The sequence below is a fragment of the Scyliorhinus canicula genome, chromosome 19, assembly GCF_902713615.1.
Source record: "Scyliorhinus canicula chromosome 19, sScyCan1.1, whole genome shotgun sequence".
NCBI lineage: Eukaryota > Metazoa > Chordata > Chondrichthyes > Carcharhiniformes > Scyliorhinidae > Scyliorhinus > Scyliorhinus canicula.
In genome coordinates, this window is record NC_052164.1 from 7,593,411 (window position 1) to 7,615,413 (window position 22,003).

The 22,003-nt window shown below is 52.0% G+C and overlaps 1 protein-coding gene across 1 annotated transcript in view; it reads right to left on the bottom strand.

Moving 5' to 3' along the window:
• LOC119954452 (SRC kinase signaling inhibitor 1-like) overlaps window positions 1–22,003 on the bottom strand; it is a 645,297-nt gene that overhangs the window by 26,384 nt on the left and 596,910 nt on the right. The window contains 5 exon segments of the mRNA XM_038779671.1: window positions 4,091–4,242; window positions 13,009–13,243; window positions 16,294–16,624; window positions 17,859–17,915; window positions 21,355–21,502. Of these exon segments, the coding sequence (XP_038635599.1) occupies window positions 4,091–4,242; window positions 13,009–13,243; window positions 16,294–16,624; window positions 17,859–17,915; window positions 21,355–21,502 (923 nt within the window).

The window sequence follows — 22,003 nt, forward strand, 5'->3', positions numbered from 1 at the left end:
TCAATGATTTAGCATCAGCTGCTTCCTGTGGGAATGAATTCCACAGGCTCACCACTCTTTGTGTGAAGAAATGTCTCCTTATCTCTGTCCTAAATGGTTTACCCTGAATCCTCAGACTGTGACCCCTGGTTCTGGACACACCCATCATTGGTAACATCTTCCCTGCATCTACCCTGTCGAGTTCAGTTAGAATTTTATAAGTCTCTATGAGATCCCCCCTTACTCTTCTGAGCTCCAGCGAGAACAATCCCAACCTAGTCAATCTCTCCTCATATGACATTCCCGCCATCCCTGGAATCAGCCTGGTAAACCTTCGCTGCACTCCCTCGAGAGCAAAAACATCCTTCCTCAGAGAAGGAGACCAAAACTGCCCACAATACTCCAGGTGTGGCCTCATCAAGGCCCTGTATAATTGCAGCAACACATTCCTGCTTCTATACTCGAAACCTCTCGCAATGAAGGCCAACATACCATTAGCCTTCTTTACCGCCTGCTGCACCTGCATGCTTACCTTCAGCGACTGGTGCACAAGGACACCCAGGTCCCGCTGCACACTCCCCTCTCCCAATTTACAACCACTCCGGTAGTAATCTTCTTTCCTGTTTTTGCTTCCAAAGTGAATAACCTCACACTTATCCAAATTATACTGCATCTGCCATTGATTTGCTCACTCGTCCAACCTGTCCAGATCTTGCTGTAGGATCCCTGCATCCTCGTCACAATTCACCCTCCCACCTAACTTGGTATCACCTGCAAACGTTGAGATGTTACATTTTGTTCCCTCATCCAAATCATTAATATATTTTGTGAATAGCTGATTCACAGCAATGTGGCTGACTCTGAATATCAATCTGAAATGGCCGAACAAACGGTTTATGTAGAGGTGGGAAATAAACCCCGTCCTTGCCTGCAAATACCCACAACCCCATAGAAATGAATTTTCAAACAAACTGGCCTTCTGCAATTCCTGCTCTTCTGGGAATGTTCCTGGGAAGCAGCGATTTTCCAGCTCGCTTACACAAGGTCAGAGGAGTTCGTTCTGCTTCACAGACCCAACACAAACTTGTCGTTTTTCTTTTCTCATCCTATTGCCAAAGGAATGACCTTCGCTGTCAGCTGACCACAGTCACGGGACTGAACGAAGGCGGCTCAGTGGAAAGAGGATTCTGTGGGCCAGCTCAGAATGACGGGACAGGCTGGATTTAGAAGCTTCAACAAAAACTTAGGGATTCCCAGCAACCCATGCAGATGTATCAAACTGCTACAAAGTCATTAAACAGGAATGAAACCGGAAGACCCCCCAGCTTCGACCCGAAAAATGAGGTGTCGACCTGGTGAAGCTACAACTACTCGTGTGCCACACAGTATAAGCAGCAAGTAACAGACAAAGTCATCTTTATTATTGTCACAAGTAGGCAATGAAGTTACGAGCTAAGCAATCCCACAACAAACTAATCAGATCCAAGCTCTCCAGTCCTGCCACATCCAGCCGTGAATGGTGTTGGACAATTAAACAATTCACTGAAGGAGGAGGCTCCACAAATATCCCCATCCTCAATGGTGGAGGAGCCCAGCACATCTGTGCAAAAGACAAGGTTAAAGCATTCGCAATAATCTTCAGCCAGAAGTGCCGACTGGATGATCCATCTCGGTCTCCTCCGGAGGTCCCCAGCATCACAGATGTCAGTCTTCAGCCAATTCAATTCACTCCATGTGATATCAAGAAACAGCTGAAGGCACTGGATACTGCAAAGGCTGTGGGTCCTGACAATGTTCCAGCAATAGTACTGAAGACTTGTGCTCCAGAACCTGCCGCACCCCTAGCCAAGCTGTTCCAGTACAGCTACAACACTGGCATCTACCCGGCAATGTGGAAAATTGCCAAGGTGTGTCCTGTACACTAGAAACAGGGCAAATCCATCCCAGCCAATTACTGCCCTATTAGTCTGCTCTCCATCATCAGCAAAATGATGGAAGGGGGTCATCATCAGTGCTATCAAGCGGCACTTACTCAGCAATAACCTGACACTCAGTTTGGGTTCAGCCAGGGTCACTCAGCTCCTGATCGCATTACAGCCTTGGTTCAAACATGGACAAAAGAGCTGAACTCCAGAGGTGAAAGTGACTGCCCTTGACATCAAGGCAGCTTCTGATTGAGTGCGGCATCATGGAGCCCAAGCTAAACTGGAGTCAATGGGAATCAGGGGGAAATCTCTCTGCTGGTTGGAGTCATACCCGGCACAAAGGAAGATGGTTATGGTGGTTGGAGGTCAATCATCTCAATCCTGGGACATCACTGCTCCTCAGGGTAGTGTCCTAGGCCCAACTATCTTCAGCTGCCTCATCAATGACCTCCCTTGCATCTTCGTAAGGTCTGAATTAGGGGTATTCACTAATGGCTGCACAATGTTCAGCACCATTCATGACTCCAGACACTGTAGCAGTCCATGTCCAAATGCAGCAAGACCTGGACAATATCCAGGCTTTGGCTGACAAGTTGCAAGTGGATCTAACATCACCGCTGTGACTTGCAATGGCATTGCCATCGCTGAATCCCCCACTATCAACATCCTGGGGGTTACCATTGATCAGAAACTGAACTGGACCCAGCCATATAAATATTGTGGCCACAAGAGCAGGTCAGAGGCTGGGAATCCTGTGACGAGTAACTCACCTCGTGACCCCCCAAAGCCTGTCCATCGTCTACAAGGCAGGAGTCTGATGGAATACTCTCCACTTGCCTGGATGAGTGCAGCTCCAACAACACTCAAGAAGCTCAACACCATCCAGGACAAAGCAGTCTGCTTGATTGGCACCCCTTCCACAAACATTCACTCCCTCCACCATCGACGAACATCGGCAGCCATGTGTATCATCTACAAAATGTACTGCAGGAACTCACCAAAACCCCTTAGACACCTTCCAAATCCAGGACCACTACCAGGGCAGCAGGACAGGGCAGCAGCTACATGGGAAAAGCACAAATTGGAAGTTCCCCTCCAAGTCACTCACCATCCTGATTTGGACATATATTGCTATTCCTTCACTGTCGCTGGGTCAAATCCTGGAACTCCTGCCCGAACAGCAGAGTGGGTGTGCTGTACTGAATCTGTTGCAGATGGCAGCTCACCACCACCTTCTCATAGAAGAATCATAGAATCCCTACAGTGCTGAAGTAGACCATTCAGCCCATCGTGTCTGTGGTGACACTCTGAAAGAGCACCCTTCCTAGGCCCAGTACCCGCCCTATCCTCATAATTCCAAAACCCCAACTAACCGTTTGGACATTGAGACAATTTAGCATGGCCGATCCACTCATGCTGCACATCTTTGGACTGTGGGAGGAAACCGGAGCACCCGGAGGAAACCCACGCAGACACGGGGAGAACGTGCAGACTCCGCACAGACAGTGACCCAAGGCTGGAATTGAACCCGGGTCCCTGGCGCTGTGAAGCTGCAGTGCTAACCACTGCGCCACCTTGATGCCTTCTCAAGGGAAATTAGGGATAGGCAACAACTGGTGGCATAGCCAGCGAAGCCCACATCCCATAAATTGAATTAAAACCTAAAATTGGAGTACTTTACGCTGATGATGATCAGGCTCAATGATGTAGTCAGCGAGACAATAATGAGCAAATGATGCAATCTGTCCAACACATCTGACTGTGCTCCCTATTAGGGTGAAGGTGTTAGCTGTGATAGAGAATCCCGTTCATCTCCAATCACCACATCATAGCGACTACCACATGATTTGTATAGAATTATATAGACTATTACTACTCAGAAACAGGTCATCCGACCCGACTCGTCTGTAATGTTGACTCTCCACTCACATCTCCGCACATTACATCTGACTCATCTCAGCCATTCAGTCTATTTTTCTATTCCCTTTTCGCACATTTACTGCATTTTGAAAGCAGTTAAACTATTTGCTCAGGTATTTCTCCATATTTCCCGACTGGATTTATTCCGGACTCTTTATCGATAATTGTGTTTTGAAGGGACATCATGAAACCTGTTTGCCAACCCACCTTTTTTGAGAGTTTTGCCCCTTTAACGCTGGACAGAAAGGTATTGATACGGCACTAACCTTGAGAGTTGCTTCTTTTTTATTTGTGACTATGACCTCTCCAGTCCTTCCTGTGGTCAGGCCGTGGGATGATGGGAAACTGCGTCGAGGAGGTGGTGGGGGGGGCGATTTGGATGGTTTTTCTGTCCTGTATCTGTGCACTGTTAATTCTTCTGAAAAACAAACTCACCTGTTAACTGGTTAATATTGGTCAACTGAATGTTAACTGGTTAATGGTGGTTAACTGACATGTTAACTGGTTAATATTGGCCATCATTTTATCCTCTAACCTTCCTCCTGATTGAAGAGAGTGAGAAGAACCGCCAATCTAGGCTGATCCAGAACAGTTGCCTTTCTAGAGTCAGGATGGTCACACACAGGGAGGGGTAATCTCGTCTGTGCCAACACACTGCCAGGGCAAATCACCGACTCCCACCCCACCCTCTCCCCTGCAATTTATTGCATTTTGACAATTATCGAATTCCCTTTTGAAAGCCATGATTGAATTCATTTCACTCAACAGGGTATTGGACAGAAGAGACAGAGGGAAACTGTTCTCAAATACTTTTACAGCTCACTCTGTTGATCAACTCTGTTACCTCACATCTTTCCACTGATTCTGGGAGGAACTCTGACCTTGGAGACGAAAGGTCATGGGTTACCAGGCTCACTGCAGAGATTTAATCACAAAATCCCAGTGCTGGTACTGAGGGAGTGCCGCACTGTCAGAGGGTCAGTACTGAGGGAGTGCTGCACTGTCAGAAGGTCAGTACTGAGGGAGTGCTGCACTGTCAGAGGGTCAGTACTGAGGGAGTGCTGCACTGTCAGAGGGTCAGTACTGAGGGAGTACCGCACTGTCAGAGGGTCAGTACTGAGAGAGTGCTGCACTGTCAGAGGGTCAGTACTGAGGGAGCGCTGTACTGTCAGAGGGTCAGTACTGAGGGAGTGCCGCACTGTCAGAGGGTCAGTATGGAGGGAATGCCGCACTGTCTGAGGGTCAGTGCTGAGGGAATGCCGCACTGTCAGAGGGTCAGTACTGAGGGAGTGCTGCACTGTCAGAGGGTCAGTACTGAGGGAGTACTGCACTGTCAGACGGGCAGTACCATAAGACACAGGAACAGAATTAGGCCATTCAGCCCATCAAGTCTGCTCCACCATTCAATCATGGCTGATATATTTCTCATCCCCATTCTCCTTCCGTCTCCCCATAACCCCTGATCCTCTTATTAATCAAGAACCTATCTATCTCTGTCTTAAAGACACAGACTTGACCTCCACAGCCTTCTGCGGCAAAGGGCTCCGCAGATTCACCACCCTCTGGCTGAATAAATTCCTCCTCATCTCTGTTTTAAAGGATCGTCCCTTCAGTCTGAGGCTGTGGCCTCTGGTTCTCGTTTTTCCTACTAGTGGAAACATCCTCTCCACGTCCACTCTATCCAGGCTTCGCAGTATCCTGTAAGTTTCAATAAGATCCCCCCTCATCCTTCTAAACTCCAATGAGTACAGGACATATTATAAAGTGCCTCCCTTCTCTTGTATGCTAGCCCTCTTGACATGAATGCTAACATTACATTTGCCTTCCTAACTGCTGACACAACCTGCATGTTAACCTTAAGAGAATCTTGAACTAGGACCTCTCAGGCCCTTTGTGCTTCTGATTTCACAAGCCTTTCCCCATTTAGAAAATAGTCAATGCCTCTATTCTTCCAATCAAATTGCATAACCTCACAGTTTTACAAATTGTATTCCATCTGCCACTTCTTTGCCCACTCTCCTAGCTTGTCCAAATCCTACTACAGCCCCCCTGCTTCCTCAACACAACCTGTCCCTCTACTGAGGGAGTGCTGCACTGTCAGAGGGTCAGTACTGAGGGAGTGCCGCACTGTCAGAGGGTCAGTACTGAGGGAGTGCCGCACTGTCAGAGGGTCAGTACTGAGGGAGTGCTGCACTGTCAGAGGGTCAGTACTGAGGGAGTGCCGCACTGTCAGAGGGTCAGTACTGAGGGAGTGCCGCACTGTCAGAGGGTCAGTACTGAGGGAGTGCTGCACTGTCAGAGGGTCAGTACTGAGGGAGTGCCGCACTGTCAGAGGGTCAGTACTGAGGGAGTGCTGCACTGTCAGAGGGTCAGTACTGAGGGAGTGCTGCACTGTCAGAGGGTCAGTACTGAGGGAGTGCTGCACTGTCAAAGGGTCAGTACTGAGGGAGTGCTGCACTGTCTGAGGGTCAGTACTGAGGGAGTGCCGCACTGTCAGAGGGTCAGTACTGAGGGAGTGCCGCACTGTCAGAGGGTCAGTACTGAGGGAGTGCTGCACTGTCAGAGGGTCAGTACTGAGGGAGTTCCGCACTGTCAGAGGGTCAGTACTGAGGGAGTGCTGCACTGTCAGAGGGTCAGTACTGAGGGAGTGCTCCACTGTCAGAGGGTCAGTACTGAGGGAGTGCTGCACTGTCAAAGGGTCAGTACTGAGGGAGTGCTGCACTGTCTGAGGGTCAGTACTGAGGGAGAGCTGCCCTGTCAGAGGGTCAGTACTGAGGGAGTGCTGCACTGTCAGAGGGTCAGTACTGAGGGAGTGCTGCACTGTCAGAGGGTCAGTACTGAGGGAGTGCTGCACTGTCAGAGGGTCAGTACTGAGGGAGTGCTGCACTGTCAAAGGGTCAGTACTGAGGGAGTGCTGCACTGTCAGAGGGTCAGTACTGAGGGAGTGCTGCACTGTCAAAGGGTCAGTACTGAGGGAGTGCTGCACTGTCTGAGGGTCAGTACTGAGGGAGAGTTGCCCTGTCAGAGGGTCAGTACTGAGTGAGTGCTGCACTGTCAGAGGGTCGGTACTGAGGGAGTGCTGCACTGTCAGAGGGTCAGTACTGAGGGAGTGTCGCACTGTCAGAGGGTCAGTACTGAGGGAGTGCTGCACTGTCAGAGGGTCGGTACTGAGGGAGTGCTGCACTGTCAGAGGGTCAGTACTGAGGAAGTGCTGCACTGTCAGAGGGTCAGTACTGAGGGAGCCCCGCACTGTCAGAGGGTCAGTACTGAGGAAGTGCTGCACTGTCAGAGGGTCAGTACTGAGGGAGTGCTGCACTGTCAGAGAGTCAGTACTGAGGGAGCCCTCACTGTCAAAGGGTCAGTACTGAGGGAGTGCTGCACTGTCTGAGGGTCAGTACTGAGGGAGAGCTGCCCTGTCAGAGGGTCAGTGCTGAGGGAGTTCCACACTGTCAGAGGGTTAGTACTGAGGGAGTGCTGCGCTGTCAGGGGGCCAGTACTGAGGGAGTGCTGCACTGTCAGGGGGTCAGTACTGAGGGAGCGCTGCACTGTCAGAGGGTCAGTACTGAGGGGGTGCTGCACTGTCAGAGGGCCAGTACTGAGGGAGTGCTGCACTGTCAGGGGGTCAGTACTGAGGCAGCGCTGCACTGTCAGAGGGTCAGTACTGAGGGAGCGCTGCACTGTCAGAGGGTCAGTTCTGAGGGAGTGTTGCACTGTCAGAGGGTCAGTACTGAGGGAGCGCCGCACTCTCAGAGGGTCAGTACTGAGGGAGTGCTGCACTGTCAGAGGGTCAGTAGTGTGGGAGTGCTGCAGTGTCCGAGGGTCCGTACTGAGGGAGTGTCGCACTGTCAGAGGGTCAGTACTGAGTGAGTGCTGCACTGTCAGAGGGTCAGTACTGAGGGAGTGCTGCACTGTCAGAGGGTCAGTATTGAGGGAGTGCTGCACAGTCAGAGGGTCAGTACTGAAGGAGTGCCGCACAGTCAGAGGGTCAGTACTGAAGGAGTGCCGCACAGTCAGAGGGTCAGTACTGAGGGAGTGCTGCACTGTCAGAGGGTCAGTATTGAGGGAGTGCTGCACTGTCAGAGGGTCAGTACTGAAGGAGTGCCGCACTGTCAGAGGGTCAGTACTGAGGGAGTGCTGCACTGTCAGAGGGTCAGTACTGAGGGAGTGCTGCACTGTCAGAGGGTCAGTACTGAGGGAGTGCTGCACTGTCAGAGGGTCAGTACTGAGGGAGTGCCGCACTGTCAGAGGGTCAGTACTGAGGGAGTGCTGCACTGTCAGAGGGTCGGTACTGAGGGAGTGCTGCACTGTCAGAGGGTCAGTACTGAGGAAGTGCTGCACTGTCAGAGGGTCAGTACTGAGGGAGCCCCGCACTGTCAGAGGGTCAGTACTGAGGAAGTGCTGCACTGTCAGAGGGTCAGTACTGAGGGAGTGCTGCACTGTCAGAGAGTCAGTACTGAGGGAGCCCTCACTGTCAAAGGGTCAGTACTGAGGGAGTGCTGCACTGTCTGAGGGTCAGTACTGAGGGAGAGCTGCCCTGTCAGAGGGTCAGTGCTGAGGGAGTTCCACACTGTCAGAGGGTTAGTACTGAGGGAGTGCTGCGCTGTCAGGGGGCCAGTACTGAGGGAGTGCTGCACTGTCAGGGGGTCAGTACTGAGGGAGCGCTGCACTGTCAGAGGGTCAGTACTGAGGGGGTGCTGCACTGTCAGAGGGCCAGTACTGAGGGAGTGCTGCACTGTCAGGGGGTCAGTACTGAGGCAGCGCTGCACTGTCAGAGGGTCAGTACTGAGGGAGCGCTGCACTGTCAGAGGGTCAGTTCTGAGGGAGTGTTGCACTGTCAGAGGGTCAGTACTGAGGGAGCGCCGCACTCTCAGAGGGTCAGTACTGAGGGAGTGCTGCACTGTCAGAGGGTCAGTACTGAGGGAGTGCTGCAGTGTCCGAGGGTCCGTACTGAGGGAGTGTCGCACTGTCAGAGGGTCAGTACTGAGTGAGTGCTGCACTGTCAGAGGGTCAGTACTGAGGGAGTGCTGCACTGTCAGAGGGTCAGTATTGAGGGAGTGCTGCACTGTCAGAGGGTCAGTACTGAAGGAGTGCCGCACAGTCAGAGGGTCAGTACTGAAGGAGTGCCGCACAGTCAGAGGGTCAGTACTGAGGGAGTGCTGCACTGTCAGAGGGTCAGTATTGAGGGAGTGCTGCACTGTCAGAGGGTCAGTACTGAAGGAGTGCCGCACTGTCAGAGGGTCAGTACTGAGGGAGTGTTGCACTGTCAGAGGGTCAGTACTGAGGGAGTGCTGCACTGTCAGAGGGTCAGTACTGAGGGAGTGCTGCACTGTCAGAGGGTCAGTACTGAGGGAGTGCCGCACTGTCAGAGGGTCAGTACTGAGGGAGTGCCGCACTGTCAGAGGGTCAGTACTGAGGGAGTGTTGCACTGTCAGAGGGTCAGTACTGAGGGAGTGCTGCACTGTCAGAGGGTCAGTACTGAGGGACTGTCGCACTGTCAGAGGGTCAGTACTGAGGGAGTGTCGCACTGTCAGAGGGTCAGCACTGAGGGAGTGCCGCACTGTCAGAGGGTCAGTACTGAGGGAGTGCCGCACTGTCAGAGGGTCAGTACTGAGGGAGTGCCACACTGTCAGAGGGTCAGTACAGAGGGAGTGCTGCACTGTCAGAGGGTCAGTACTGAGGGAGTGCTGCACTGTCAGAGGGTCAGTACTGAGGGAGTGCCGCACTGTCAGAGGGTCAGTACTGAGGGAGTGCCGCACTGTCAGAAGTACAGTACTGAGGGAGTGCAGCACTGTCAGAGGGTCAGTACTGAGGGAGTGCTGCACTGTCAGAGGGCCAGTACTGAGGGAGTGCTGTACTGTCAGAGGGTCAGTACTGAGGGAGTGCCGCACTGTCAGAAGTACAGTACTGAGGGAGTGCTGTACTGTCAGAGGGTCAGTGCTGAGGGAGTGCCGCTCTGCCAGAGGGTCAGTACTGAGGGAGTGCCGCACTGTCAGAAGTACAGTACTGAGGGAGTGCTGCACTGTCAGAGGGCCAGTACTGAGGGAGTGCTGCACTGTCAGAGGGTCAGTGCTGAGGGAGTGCCGCTCTGCCAGAGGTCCAGTACTGAGGGAGTGCTGCACTGTCAGAGGGTCAGTACTGAGGGAGCCCTGCACTGTCAGAGGGTCAGTACTGAGGGAGTGCTGCACTGTCAGAGGGTCAGTACTGAGGCAGCGCTGCACTGTCAGAGGGTCAGTACTGAGGGAGCGCTGCACTGTCAGAGGGTCAGTTCTGAGGGAGTGTTGCACTGTCAGAGGGTCAGTACTGAGGGAGCGCCGCACTCTCAGAGGGTCAGTACTGAGGGAGTGCTGCACTGTCAGAGGGTCAGTACTGAGGGAGTGCTGCAGTGTCCGAGGGTCAGTACTGAGGGGGTGCTGCACTGTCAGAGGGCCAGTACTGAGGGAGTGCTGCACTGTCAGGGGGTCAGTACTGAGGCAGCGCTGCACTGTCAGAGGGTCAGTACTGAGGGAGCGCTGCACTGTCAGAGGGTCAGTTCTGAGGGAGTGTTGCACTGTCAGAGGGTCAGTACTGAGGGAGCGCCGCACTCTCAGAGGGTCAGTACTGAGGGAGTGCTGCACTGTCAGAGGGTCAGTACTGAGGGAGTGCTGCAGTGTCCGAGGGTCCGTACTGAGGGAGTGTCGCACTGTCAGAGGGTCAGTACTGAGTGAGTGCTGCACTGTCAGAGGGTCAGTACTGAGGGAGTGCTGCACTGTCAGAGGGTCAGTATTGAGGGAGTGCTGCACTGTCAGAGGGTCAGTACTGAAGGAGTGCCGCACAGTCAGAGGGTCAGTACTGAAGGAGTGCCGCACAGTCAGAGGGTCAGTACTGAGGGAGTGCTGCACTGTCAGAGGGTCAGTATTGAGGGAGTGCTGCACTGTCAGAGGGTCAGTACTGAAGGAGTGCCGCACTGTCAGAGGGTCAGTACTGAGGGAGTGTTGCACTGTCAGAGGGTCAGTACTGAGGGAGTGCTGCACTGTCAGAGGGTCAGTACTGAGGGAGTGCTGCACTGTCAGAGGGTCAGTACTGAGGGAGTGCCGCACTGTCAGAGGGTCAGTACTGAGGGAGTGCCGCACTGTCAGAGGGTCAGTACTGAGGGAGTGTTGCACTGTCAGAGGGTCAGTACTGAGGGAGTGCTGCACTGTCAGAGGGTCAGTACTGAGGGACTGTCGCACTGTCAGAGGGTCAGTACTGAGGGAGTGTCGCACTGTCAGAGGGTCAGCACTGAGGGAGTGCCGCACTGTCAGAGGGTCAGTACTGAGGGAGTGCCGCACTGTCAGAGGGTCAGTACTGAGGGAGTGCCACACTGTCAGAGGGTCAGTACAGAGGGAGTGCTGCACTGTCAGAGGGTCAGTACTGAGGGAGTGCTGCACTGTCAGAGGGTCAGTATTGAGGGAGTGCCGCACTGTCAGAGGGTCAGTACTGAGGGAGTGCCGCACTGTCAGAAGTACAGTACTGAGGGAGTGCAGCACTGTCAGAGGGTCAGTACTGAGGGAGTGCTGCACTGTCAGAGGGCCAGTACTGAGGGAGTGCTGTACTGTCAGAGGGTCAGTACTGAGGGAGTGCCGCACTGTCAGAAGTACAGTACTGAGGGAGTGCTGTACTGTCAGAGGGTCAGTGCTGAGGGAGTGCCGCTCTGCCAGAGGGTCAGTACTGAGGGAGTGCCGCACTGTCAGAAGTACAGTACTGAGGGAGTGCTGCACTGTCAGAGGGCCAGTACTGAGGGAGTGCTGCACTGTCAGAGGGTCAGTGCTGAGGGAGTGCCGCTCTGCCAGAGGTCCAGTACTGAGGGAGTGCTGCACTGTCAGAGGGTCAGTACTGAGGGAGCCCTGCACTGTCAGAGGGTCAGTACTGAGGGAGTGCTGCACTGTCAGAGGGTCAGCACTGAGGGAGCGCCGCACCTACGGGCGCGGTGGGGGGGGGGGGGGGGATTTGAACAAATGTTGATGTTGGGTATGATCGGGGGGAGTGGCGCCTCCATCTGAACCCCTAATGACTTGGAGCTCAGTAATACTGAACCTCCCTTGCCCCCGACCTTTCCCCTGTGACTCCGTTCTCCTCACTTGCAATCCCCAGGCCTTCCCTAACCTCCAGCCCTCACCAATTGACCCGTCACTTAACTTCCATTTCCTTTGGTTGGTGCCACTTAGTCCCAGGCGCTGGCTGCAGAGACCCTTCTGGACATTGCCGTGCTGTTCCTGGAATGACTGGAGAGCTGCTAGCCAATCCCATTGGCTGACAGCTCTTCATGGCGGGATCGCTGTCCTTCACTAGGAGGAAGTCCCACCTTCTGCCAATTAACACATGTTCCAGCGTGGGACCCTCCTAAATACCCATCGCTTCTTATTCTGGCCAATAAATAAACAGATCATCTGGTCATTATCACATTTCCTTAAGGAATTAACGTGATGATTGACATCTACCTGTTTGCATACACCTTGAAGATGATTCTCTTTTGGTGTTACCTCATAATCCTCTTTCAAAGCAATTCTACATCATCTTTCTATCAAACTTCAAACAATTCTGAGACTTCGCAATCGTTCTAACTCTTTGATAACAAGGAATGAGACTCAGAGCTAAATGATGGAATCCTGGAAACCTGCAGCACAGACTGAGGCTGTTCTACCCATTGAGCCTGTACTGGCCCCCTGATGGAGCAGTTGTGCCTAATCCCATACTCCCTGCGTTTTGTCTGTAATCCTGTAAATCCCACACCCTCAAGAACCTTTTAAAATGATTTAAGGATTTGACTTCCATCACCTCAGGTTGAGAGTCCCAGATCCCAACAACTCAGTGAAACAAATATTCCTCAACTCCTGCCCAGAGCTTAATCCAATCAGTTTGAATCCCAGACCTGTAAATAGTTTTTCTCTCGAACCCATCAAAATCCCTCACCATTGTGAAAAACTCAATCACCCAATATTCGTTTCTGTTCCAATTATCTTTTTCCAGTCTCTGCTCAAACCTGAAGCTTATTCCCCTGGGAATATCCCATCAAAGCTCCTCCTTATCCTTATACATCTCCCGAAGTGTGGTACCTGGAATTAGTCACAATACTCCAGCTCAGGCCGAACCAGTGATATAGAAAGTTCTCGTGGTCTGGGAGAGCTCCAATTGGAGGTTTGGGGTGAATGGTACAAGGCCTCCTCACCTGAGTGTCTCCGTCCATTGGCATCTATCTTGGTGAGTGTTTTTTGTGCGTGCTGGGGTTTAGTCTGTTTCGGCTCAGCTGTTGGCATGGTGACCATTTTTGGTTTGTTGGCGAATCCGAGATCAGGGATTGCTTTCATCAACTCAGCTTGTGTCTCTTCCAGGAGACGGTTAATGTCCTTGTTACTGAACTGAGTCAAACTGGCTTGTTTCTCCTCCCAGTCTCTCTCTGCTGCCTTTGAATAGGAAGAGTAAATAAACAACTTGGCAGTTAGACGTCCATCCCATTGGACGCTGCTCAGACACACAGAGCTGGATTCTCCGCTCCGCCACATGCCGGTGGGATGCTCCATTACGCCGGCTGGTCAATGGGGTTTCCCATTGTGGGGCAGCCCCGCTCCGTCGGGAAACCCCCGGGCTCCTGGCAAAATGGAGAATCCCGTTGGCAGAGAATCCAACCCAGGGACTTTCCAATGTGAAACATCAATATCAGTTTCCTTAGCAAAATGAAAATTGAACTGTATAAATAACATGCTCGCTAGTACGATTCCTGCCTCTGGGCAAGAAGGTTACGTGTTTGTAGCCCCACCCCAGAGGGTCCTGGGGAATGAAGATCAAAGTTGTGGGGGCTGGGTTGATTGCCAGTGACCAACATGGGTCCTGCTGTCAATCCGGATGGAATGAAATGGCAGTCGGGCAGCCTGTTGTCGGGATTTCTGTGCCTTTGGAGGTAAAGATCCCGTCTCCAAGCGCTTCTGGCCAATCGGAGGGACGTGAAGATGCCGACGTTGGACTGGGGTGGGCACAGTAAGAAGCCTTACAACACCAGGTTAAAGTCCAGCAGGTTTGTTTCGAATCACTAGCTTTCGGAGCGCTGCTCCTTTCTCAGGCGAATCAGAGGGAAGGCAACTCGTCAGTCTCAGCAGCACCATTGGGAGTGGTGGCCACTTCTGGTAATGCAGGAGACTTAGGACCAGAGACAGGGGGGGGGGGGGGGGGGGGGGGGGGTGGTAGAGCATCACTGCAGACAGTCAGTCAGGCCCTGATAGGTGGGGAGGCATTTGGAGTGGAGGGCAGGGGGGAGTTTCCAGTGGGGTGGTCTTTACCACCACCAGCAGGAGCCTCCATGGAACACTGAGGTGCCCCCCTTCACTAACCCCCCACCCCCCCCCCCCCCGAATGTAGCTTACCGTTGTATAGTTTGTGCACTGCCTCTAGCTCCAAAATGTGGCTCCCAATTGGCTGAGGAGAGGGAAGGCTGACTGACGCTTTCGCCCACCTGACCTGCTCCTTCCCATTGATGACACGCCCCCAAAACCTCCAAGCCACTCCCATGAGAGTGGGGTGATGTCCCCCCCCCCCATCCCCTCCGACCTGCCCATCAAGTCTTACTGCTCTACCCTAGTGCCAAATATCCCGTCCACAACAAAACGTATTTTAGTCATAGAAATTCCCCAGAATACGGGATCGGAACGCCGTGGGGAAATGGATTCTCTGTTGCCATTTTACATCAAAGAGGAAGAATTTGATTATAATCAGTGGGAAAGGTAGAGGCTGTAAAACCCAGTTTACTGTTTTCAAGAATCAATGATAAAAAGCAAAGAGGAAAATTTTCATTCTCCCAATTCCACCCCAACAGGATTTGTACTTTCCCCTTTAAGGTATTTTTAGCTTTCCACTCTTCATATCACCTGTAATAATAATCGCTTATTGTCACAAGTAGGCTTCAATGAAGTTACTGTGAAAAGCCCCTAGTCACCACACTCCGGCGCCTGTTCGGGGAGGCTGGTACGGGAATTGAACCGTGCTGCTGGCCTTATTCTGCATTACAAGCCAGCTATGTAGCCCACTGTGCTAAACCAGATAAACTAACCCTAACCTTCTCCAATGTTAGCAATGAACTGTCCTTCAATACTCACTCCCTTACCTAAGGAGCTGTGGAGGGGGGACAATGAAAGGAGTAGGGGAGGGATGAAAGTAGGGGAGGGGTGAAAATGGAGGAGGAATGAGAGGAGGGAGAGGACGGTGAGCAGAGGGAAGGAGGTGGGGCAGGGAGAAGAGGGGCGAGGGACAGAATGTGGAGGAGTGGGCAGGGGGCAGTGAGCAAAGGGGAGGAGGGAAGTGAGGGGTGAGGAGGAAGGGGAGGAGAAGGGATGGAGCTCAGTGGGAGGTGGATGGGGAGGGTGCTGAGAGATGAGAGAAGGGGAGAGGGTATTATTGGAACAAGGAGGAGATCAAACAGGAAGGAGATGGATTGGGGAGGTCTGAAGGATTTGAAAGAAGGGAGGAGAGAGGGGATGGGGAGGACAGAATCTGGAGCAGACACAATGGAGAGAGATTGTGAGGAGAGGGGAGGGGATCTGAAAATGGTGAGGAAATGGGATAGTGAGGAGAGAGGTTTGGGGGAGGGGGGGCTAATAGCGGTTGGAAGTTCTTTACCTCAGGCTGTAGGCAGAAGGTTTGTGCCAACCCATGCCTGCTCTCCAGAAGATAAACTGTGGTAGCTTTGTTCTAACTATAATCCCCATCCCAAGGCTCGAAGCTCTGTCTTTGACAACAGAACAGCCTTTACCGCAACAATTCACAATTTCTCCATCATCCACCCTTGCATCTCTTTGAACGAGATTGTTATTTGTGCTAAATTAAATGTGGTTTCACACTGTGAACTCACATGGTTCCCCTTCAGCCCAACGTATGCAGTCTCCTTACAGCAGCATGGAGAGACTTTAACAGGGATGGCTAGACTAGAAAAGATCTAGATCTCCTTCTGGTATCAACAACCCAGTGATAAGGGAGCTGTTGATTAATAGGAGTGGTCAATCTCTAGCAACAAGCTTACAACAGACCCAGGCATGAGGTGAAGAGATTTGGAAATCAGAAGCACCTATTTTTCCCAAGCTACATGTATGAAATGAAATAAAATGAAAATCGCTTATTATCATAAGTAGGCTTCAAATGTGAAAAGCCTCTAGTCGCCACATTCTGGCGCCTGTTTCGGGGAGGCTGGTACAGGAATTGAACCCGTGCTGCTGGCCTGCCTTGGTCTGCTTTAAAAGCCAATGATTTAGCCCTGTGCTAAACCAGCCCCTCTGTCTCTTACATCATGTCTAAAATTAGTCATAAACTTTATCCAAACCTTTTATTTTCTTAGCCTGACCTGTAACTGAACTTGCGTTAAAGGTCATTGTGATGGCTTGTCCAATTATCACATAAAAAGGACAGGATGCACACAGCGTCCCCATGGACGCTTCTGAAACTTTCAAGTTCTCAAATGTTACGATCTTACCTCAACAGAGATGGTTGGGTCCGTGTTCCTCCTCCCTGACGCTACTGCAGGCTCCTCCACCGAGTTGCTGTGTGTTGCGTTCCCCGAGCCCATCCCTGGGGGATTCTGGGAAGGAGCAGCATGAAGCAGGGAATTCTGGCCACACTGAGCCAGGACGGAATTGTGGCTTTGCCAGTTTTTCACTGAGGTCATGTGCATTTCCTGGAAATTGGAGGGAGGGCTGGTGGGAATGTCAAATTCGGAATTCCGGGAGTATGGCTCGGTGTTTGCGTGCTTTGGCAATCGGACAGAAACCTCCTCAGTTCCTTTCAGCAGGGTCTCATTTGCTTGTCTGGGGGAATATATCCAAATTCAACAGAAGTGTGAATTCCCTGCAGATGATCAACTTCCTCCTCCTAATTACACACACCCATTATTTTTTAGTTTAATATTTTTCCCCTTTCCCTGAAGATGCCAGTACTGAGGGAGCTCAGTGCAGGAAAAGTTATGTTTAACTTATGCTTTAATTATGTATAATGATCAAGTAATCAATGTATATTAACCAATTAACCTAATATTATATTCTGCTTAATTGTAATCAATGTAGGACACCATCGCTATTGACTGGCCCTTGCTCTGTGGTTGCAACTTACTTAACAAGTGAAATGTATCATAAGGCCCTGTGCAAAGCTCTCTCGTTTAATTGGTTTAGCATTTATCAGTTGGTACTCGTTACCCAGGACTCAGTAGGGAGTTTAAAAAGTCCGATTGTATGAGAACAGCGTCTTCATCCCTATCTCCTGAATGAATTGAGTCTTTTAGCCTGTAATGCCTTGAAAAAAAGCAGTCACTTTCTTTGATAACAAGCCTACATGTTGCTTTGGTTCTGTAGGCTTGAGAATTAAGTTCTGTAATTAGTTCTTTCACTCTTGTTACTTATAAACATATCATTTGAATGTATCGTGCTGTACTTTATATGTGTATCTTGCTACTAGCTTTGACTCACAGATTGTCTTTACGCACTGATTTTAAACATGCTTTGTGCAGAGTGTATGTAATAATAATTATCTTTTATTTGCCACAAGTGTGAAGTTACTGTGAAAAGCCCCTAGTCGCCACATTCCGGCGCCCGTTCGGAGAGGCTGGTACGGGAATTGAACCCGCGCTGCTGGCCTGCCTTGGGCGGCTTTAAAAGCCAGCTATTTAGCCCTGTGCTAAACCAGCCCTAATAATGTACAAATTATGTACAGTGTTTCCTACATTCAGGCCGAGATTACTTCCAAAGTAATTAATTGGTTCTAATTGCTCTTTGGGACATCCTCAGATCAGGAAAGGTACAAATGCTTACTCTGAACAAACATAGTGAACACGGGCTAGACAGACCAGATACATAAATACAAACCTTTAAACCCAGGACTGATGCTCAGAGGAACCCTCATGTTTTCCATCATTATGGTTTTTAACTTAATGTATATATAAACTTTAAAAAACCAGGGAACATTGAGAGGCAGCAATAGAAGGAAGGAGGAATTGTCAAGTGGTATCAGGGAGAATAGAAGGTCACAATGTTAAACAGGTGTGGTTACCTGCTGAAGCGTCGTGGACAGGCTTCCACAGGATAGGCTGAGTTGGGGGGTGAGCAACTACGCAAGAAAAGCAAAAGGATAGAAAACAAGTTACTGCTGTGAGTTCCCCAGACAGATCTCTAATTGTAATGCCCAGAGCAAACCACTATTCTCTGATTCGGTCATATCCTGTAACTTGCTCCAGAATTTGTCAAATCTAAGAATAGTCTGCGATGGGATGGTTTTACACGTACAACATTATTTGGACCAGAACTCTTCTAACTCACAGCCTGTCCTGTTAACTCTTCACCCCCCCCTTGTGCTCACTGAACTACATTGCCTCCTGCTCCAACAGTGCCTTGCTTTTGCAATTCTCATCTTTGATTTCAAATCCCGCTCTGGCCGCACCCCTCTCTGTCCCTGTCATCTTCTCCAGCCTCGCAACTCTCTGACACCTTCAATTCCTCATCTCTTCCACATTCCCAAGTGGTTCACTATTGGAGAGCAAAGGGTTGCCATCATTAATGATCTGAAATGAGCAAGGAACCGCAGAACAAACTAAATGTTCAGCAAGAACTACTTCCTTCACCGAAAAGGGACGGAGAGAGTGAAATGCTTTGGTTGTGAAGGTAAATGGTAACAAACGTGCCAGGAAGGGGAACTGAAGGATACGGAGACAGCTAATCGACTGAGAGTGAAAATAATAATAATCTTTATTATTGACACAAGTAGGCTTACATTAACACTGCGATGTGAAAATCCCCTAGTCGCCACACTCCGGCGCCTGTTTGGGCACACAGAGGGAGAATTCAGAATGTCCAATTCACCTAACAAGCACGCCTTTCAGAACTTGTGGGAGGAAACCGGAGCACCCGGAGGGAACCCACGCAGACACGGGGAGGACGTGCAGACTCCGCACAGACAGTGACCCAAGCCGGGAATCGAACCTGGGACCCTGGCGCTGTGAAGCAAAAGTGCTACCGTGCTGCCCATGTGAACCAGCTGCCTTTAGCTAACAAAATGGTGACTGAATAACCAACCTTAAATAATCCAGTTGGTGAAGCCATTTGGCATTAAGAACGAGGCTGGAGTTCCCCTCTGAGTGGGAAACAGGAGCTGGGCCGGTTTCCAGGTTCTAAACCTGCACCCAGGGAGAAAGTCACTCTTTGCAACTTCCACAAAGGTGCTCCCTTAACTGACATGGAGACAGGTTTGCTGTTGAATGAAGATGAGCAGGCAGGTTCCCGAAGTTGGAGGGCCAACTATAGGCCTTCAGTTTGAGGGTAACAACATGCTGCAGTAGGGGGTAAGTAATTGAAAGGATGCTTCAACCTGGAGGCACACACTCATCACTGTTTTTTCAGAAGTTTAAGTAGTAATCAGATATGGCAGCCAGAACTCCTCTGCGGGGGGGGGGGGGGGGGGGGGGGGGGGGGCTGAGAAGCAAAGGGTATCACTTGTATAAACTTACTGAAACTCCAGTATTACTGATTATTACTGGACTTTGATAATTTTGTTCTGTTTTTTTCATTCCAGGTGGGGGTTTTGAGAATGGCATCCCTCCCCAGAATAATAATAATAATAAAAATCACTTATTGTCACAAGTAGGCTTCAATGAAGTTACGTGCTGCTGACCTGGGGTGGGGGTGAAGGTGGGGGTGAGGGTGAGGGTGGGGGTGGGGGTGGGGGTGAGGGTGGGGGGGTGGGGGTGGGGGTGGGGGTGGGGGTGGGGGTGGGGGTGAGGGTGAGGGTGGGGGTGGGGGTGAGGGTGGGGGGGTGGGGGGGGGTGGGGGGGGGGTGGGGGTGGGGGTGAGGGTGGGGGGGTGGGGTGGTGGGGGGGGGTGGGGGTGGGGTAGCCTTGCTGGGGTCTGAAGCTACCTCGGCAAAAATGCCCATCAATGCAAACCAACATCAATGGCGGCACAGTGGCGCAGTGGTTAGCACCGCTGCCTCACGGCGCTGAGGTCCCAGGTTCGATCCCGGCTCTGGGTCACTGTCCGTGTGGAGTTTGCACATTCTCCCCGTGTCTGCGTGGGTCTCACCCCCACAACCCAAAGATGTGCAGAGTAGGTGGATTGGCCACGCTAAATTGGGTACTCTAAATTTATTCTAAAAAAACAAGATCCAAATCAGGAGATCAGCCTTCAATTCACCCCAGTCCCCAATAAGTAACAAATAAAAGTATTCAAAGAAACTTAGGGCGGTATTCTCCGCTCCCGGGACTAAGTGCCCTGCGCCGTCGTGAACGGGGTCGTGTTTCACGACAGTGCGAACAAGGCCCAGGCACGGCCTATTCTGGCCCCCACAGGGGGCCAGCACGGCGCTGGAGCGGTACATGCCGCTCCTACGCATGCGCGGGGAACATCTTACGTGCGCCGGCCCCTCACCAACATGGCGCCAGTGTTCTGGGGCCGGCCGCGGAAGGAGGTAGGTCCGGGGCTGGAGAGGCCGGCCCGTCGATCGGTGGGCCCCGATCGCGGGCCAGACCCCATCGGAGGCCCCCTCTGGTGAAGGGGCGTTCCTCCCCCCCCCCCCCCCCCCCCCACAGGCCGCTCCCGCCAGCGTTCCCGCACAGTTCCCACCGGCAGCGACCGGGGTGGATGGCACGGCGGGAACCTGTCGTGTTGGAGAGGCCGCTTGGCCCATCCGGGCCGGAGAATTGCCGCTCGGCGTTTGCGGCGATTCTCCGAGTGGCCCGGCGCGATTGCTCGATTCTCGCGGCACTGGATTCGGGCGGGTGGGAGAATCACGTGCGGGAGTCGGGGCGGCGTGGCACGATTCACGCGGCACCCCGGCGATTCTCCCACCTGGGCCCGGGGGGGGGGGGGGGGGAATACTGCCCTCAAACAAAATACAATTACATTCTAATGCTCGCAAAAGTGTTTCTCCCCCAGTAGCTCAGGAGATTTATCTTTAGCTATTAAGCCCCCGGTGCAGGGGGCGGGGGGCGGGGGGCCTTTGGGGCTAGATTCTCCGATCATGTGGCTATGTCCGCAGGATCCATTTGGTCTAACGACCCCACCGACCCCGCACCGATTCTCTGTCCAGTTGGGGGGCTAGCAGCCGCGTAGCGTATGGCCCCCGGCTTTACCTGCGGATACGGCCGGAGAATAGCACTGGCCACGTGCGGACCCAGCCTAACAGAAACCGCCCCCCTGTAACCAGCCTTGCCACCCCTGGACTAACCCCCACCAGTCCCCCCAGCCAGCTCTACGATTCCCCCACCCCCCACCCCGGGGGCGACGCTGGACCCCGAACAGCGTGGGCGCACGCGAGCGACGCCGTCGAGGACTCGGCCCTTCGGGGTTGGTCCTCAGGTGAGGCCGCCCCTAAGGTGTGAGGAGAACGCCGTTTTTGAGGGGGCAGAGCATCAGAAAAACAGCGCCCCGGCTTCCGGCATAAACTGGGATTCTCCGGGCAATCGCCGAACACGATTTCAGCGTCGGCGATCAGAGAAACCAGCACGTTGGGCTTTCCATCATTTAAAGTTTCAGGAGCCTGACGTCGGTCATATTACCTTCTCAATGTGGCCAGAGCATCAGTGATGGTTTTGCACCGTTTCAGCAGGATGTCCAATCTGTGAGGCTCCTCTTTCAGAAACTTCACTGCCTCCACCTCCACACGCAAAATCACCCGCATTTTACTCTGCAGATTGGGGAACTGAGCTGGGGAGACACACACACACACACACAAATCAAATCAGAATGACAGACACGGAAACAGCATCTTTCCAAACCCGAGCCTCAGACTTGATCAGCTTGCTGGAGTGGGGTGGAAAGAGAGAGAGATAGAGGGAGGCAGAGTCACAGACACAGAACAGAGAGAAAGGTAAAGAGGCAGACAGAGAAAGGAACTGAGAGAGCCCGTGCTATGGATGTTTGTGTGTCTAAACAAAGTTATCTGAACCTTGGTCATGTGGATCATGTTTATTCTCATGAGGCTTCGTTTGATTGTCCCAATTTTAATTGTGCTCATCCTGGAGGTTAAAGTGGACTTTGGGTGTTAGTTGCAAGTTCTGGAAAGTGGGCACTGGCTTCCATTGTCTCCGCTGGACACCTGCCTGGCTCGACCACTATTCCAGTTTAAGAATCCCACCGCAAACCTGGAGGTGATTTGAGCTGTGGATTACAGCTGGACGGGATTGTGACCAATAGAAGGCTATGGCT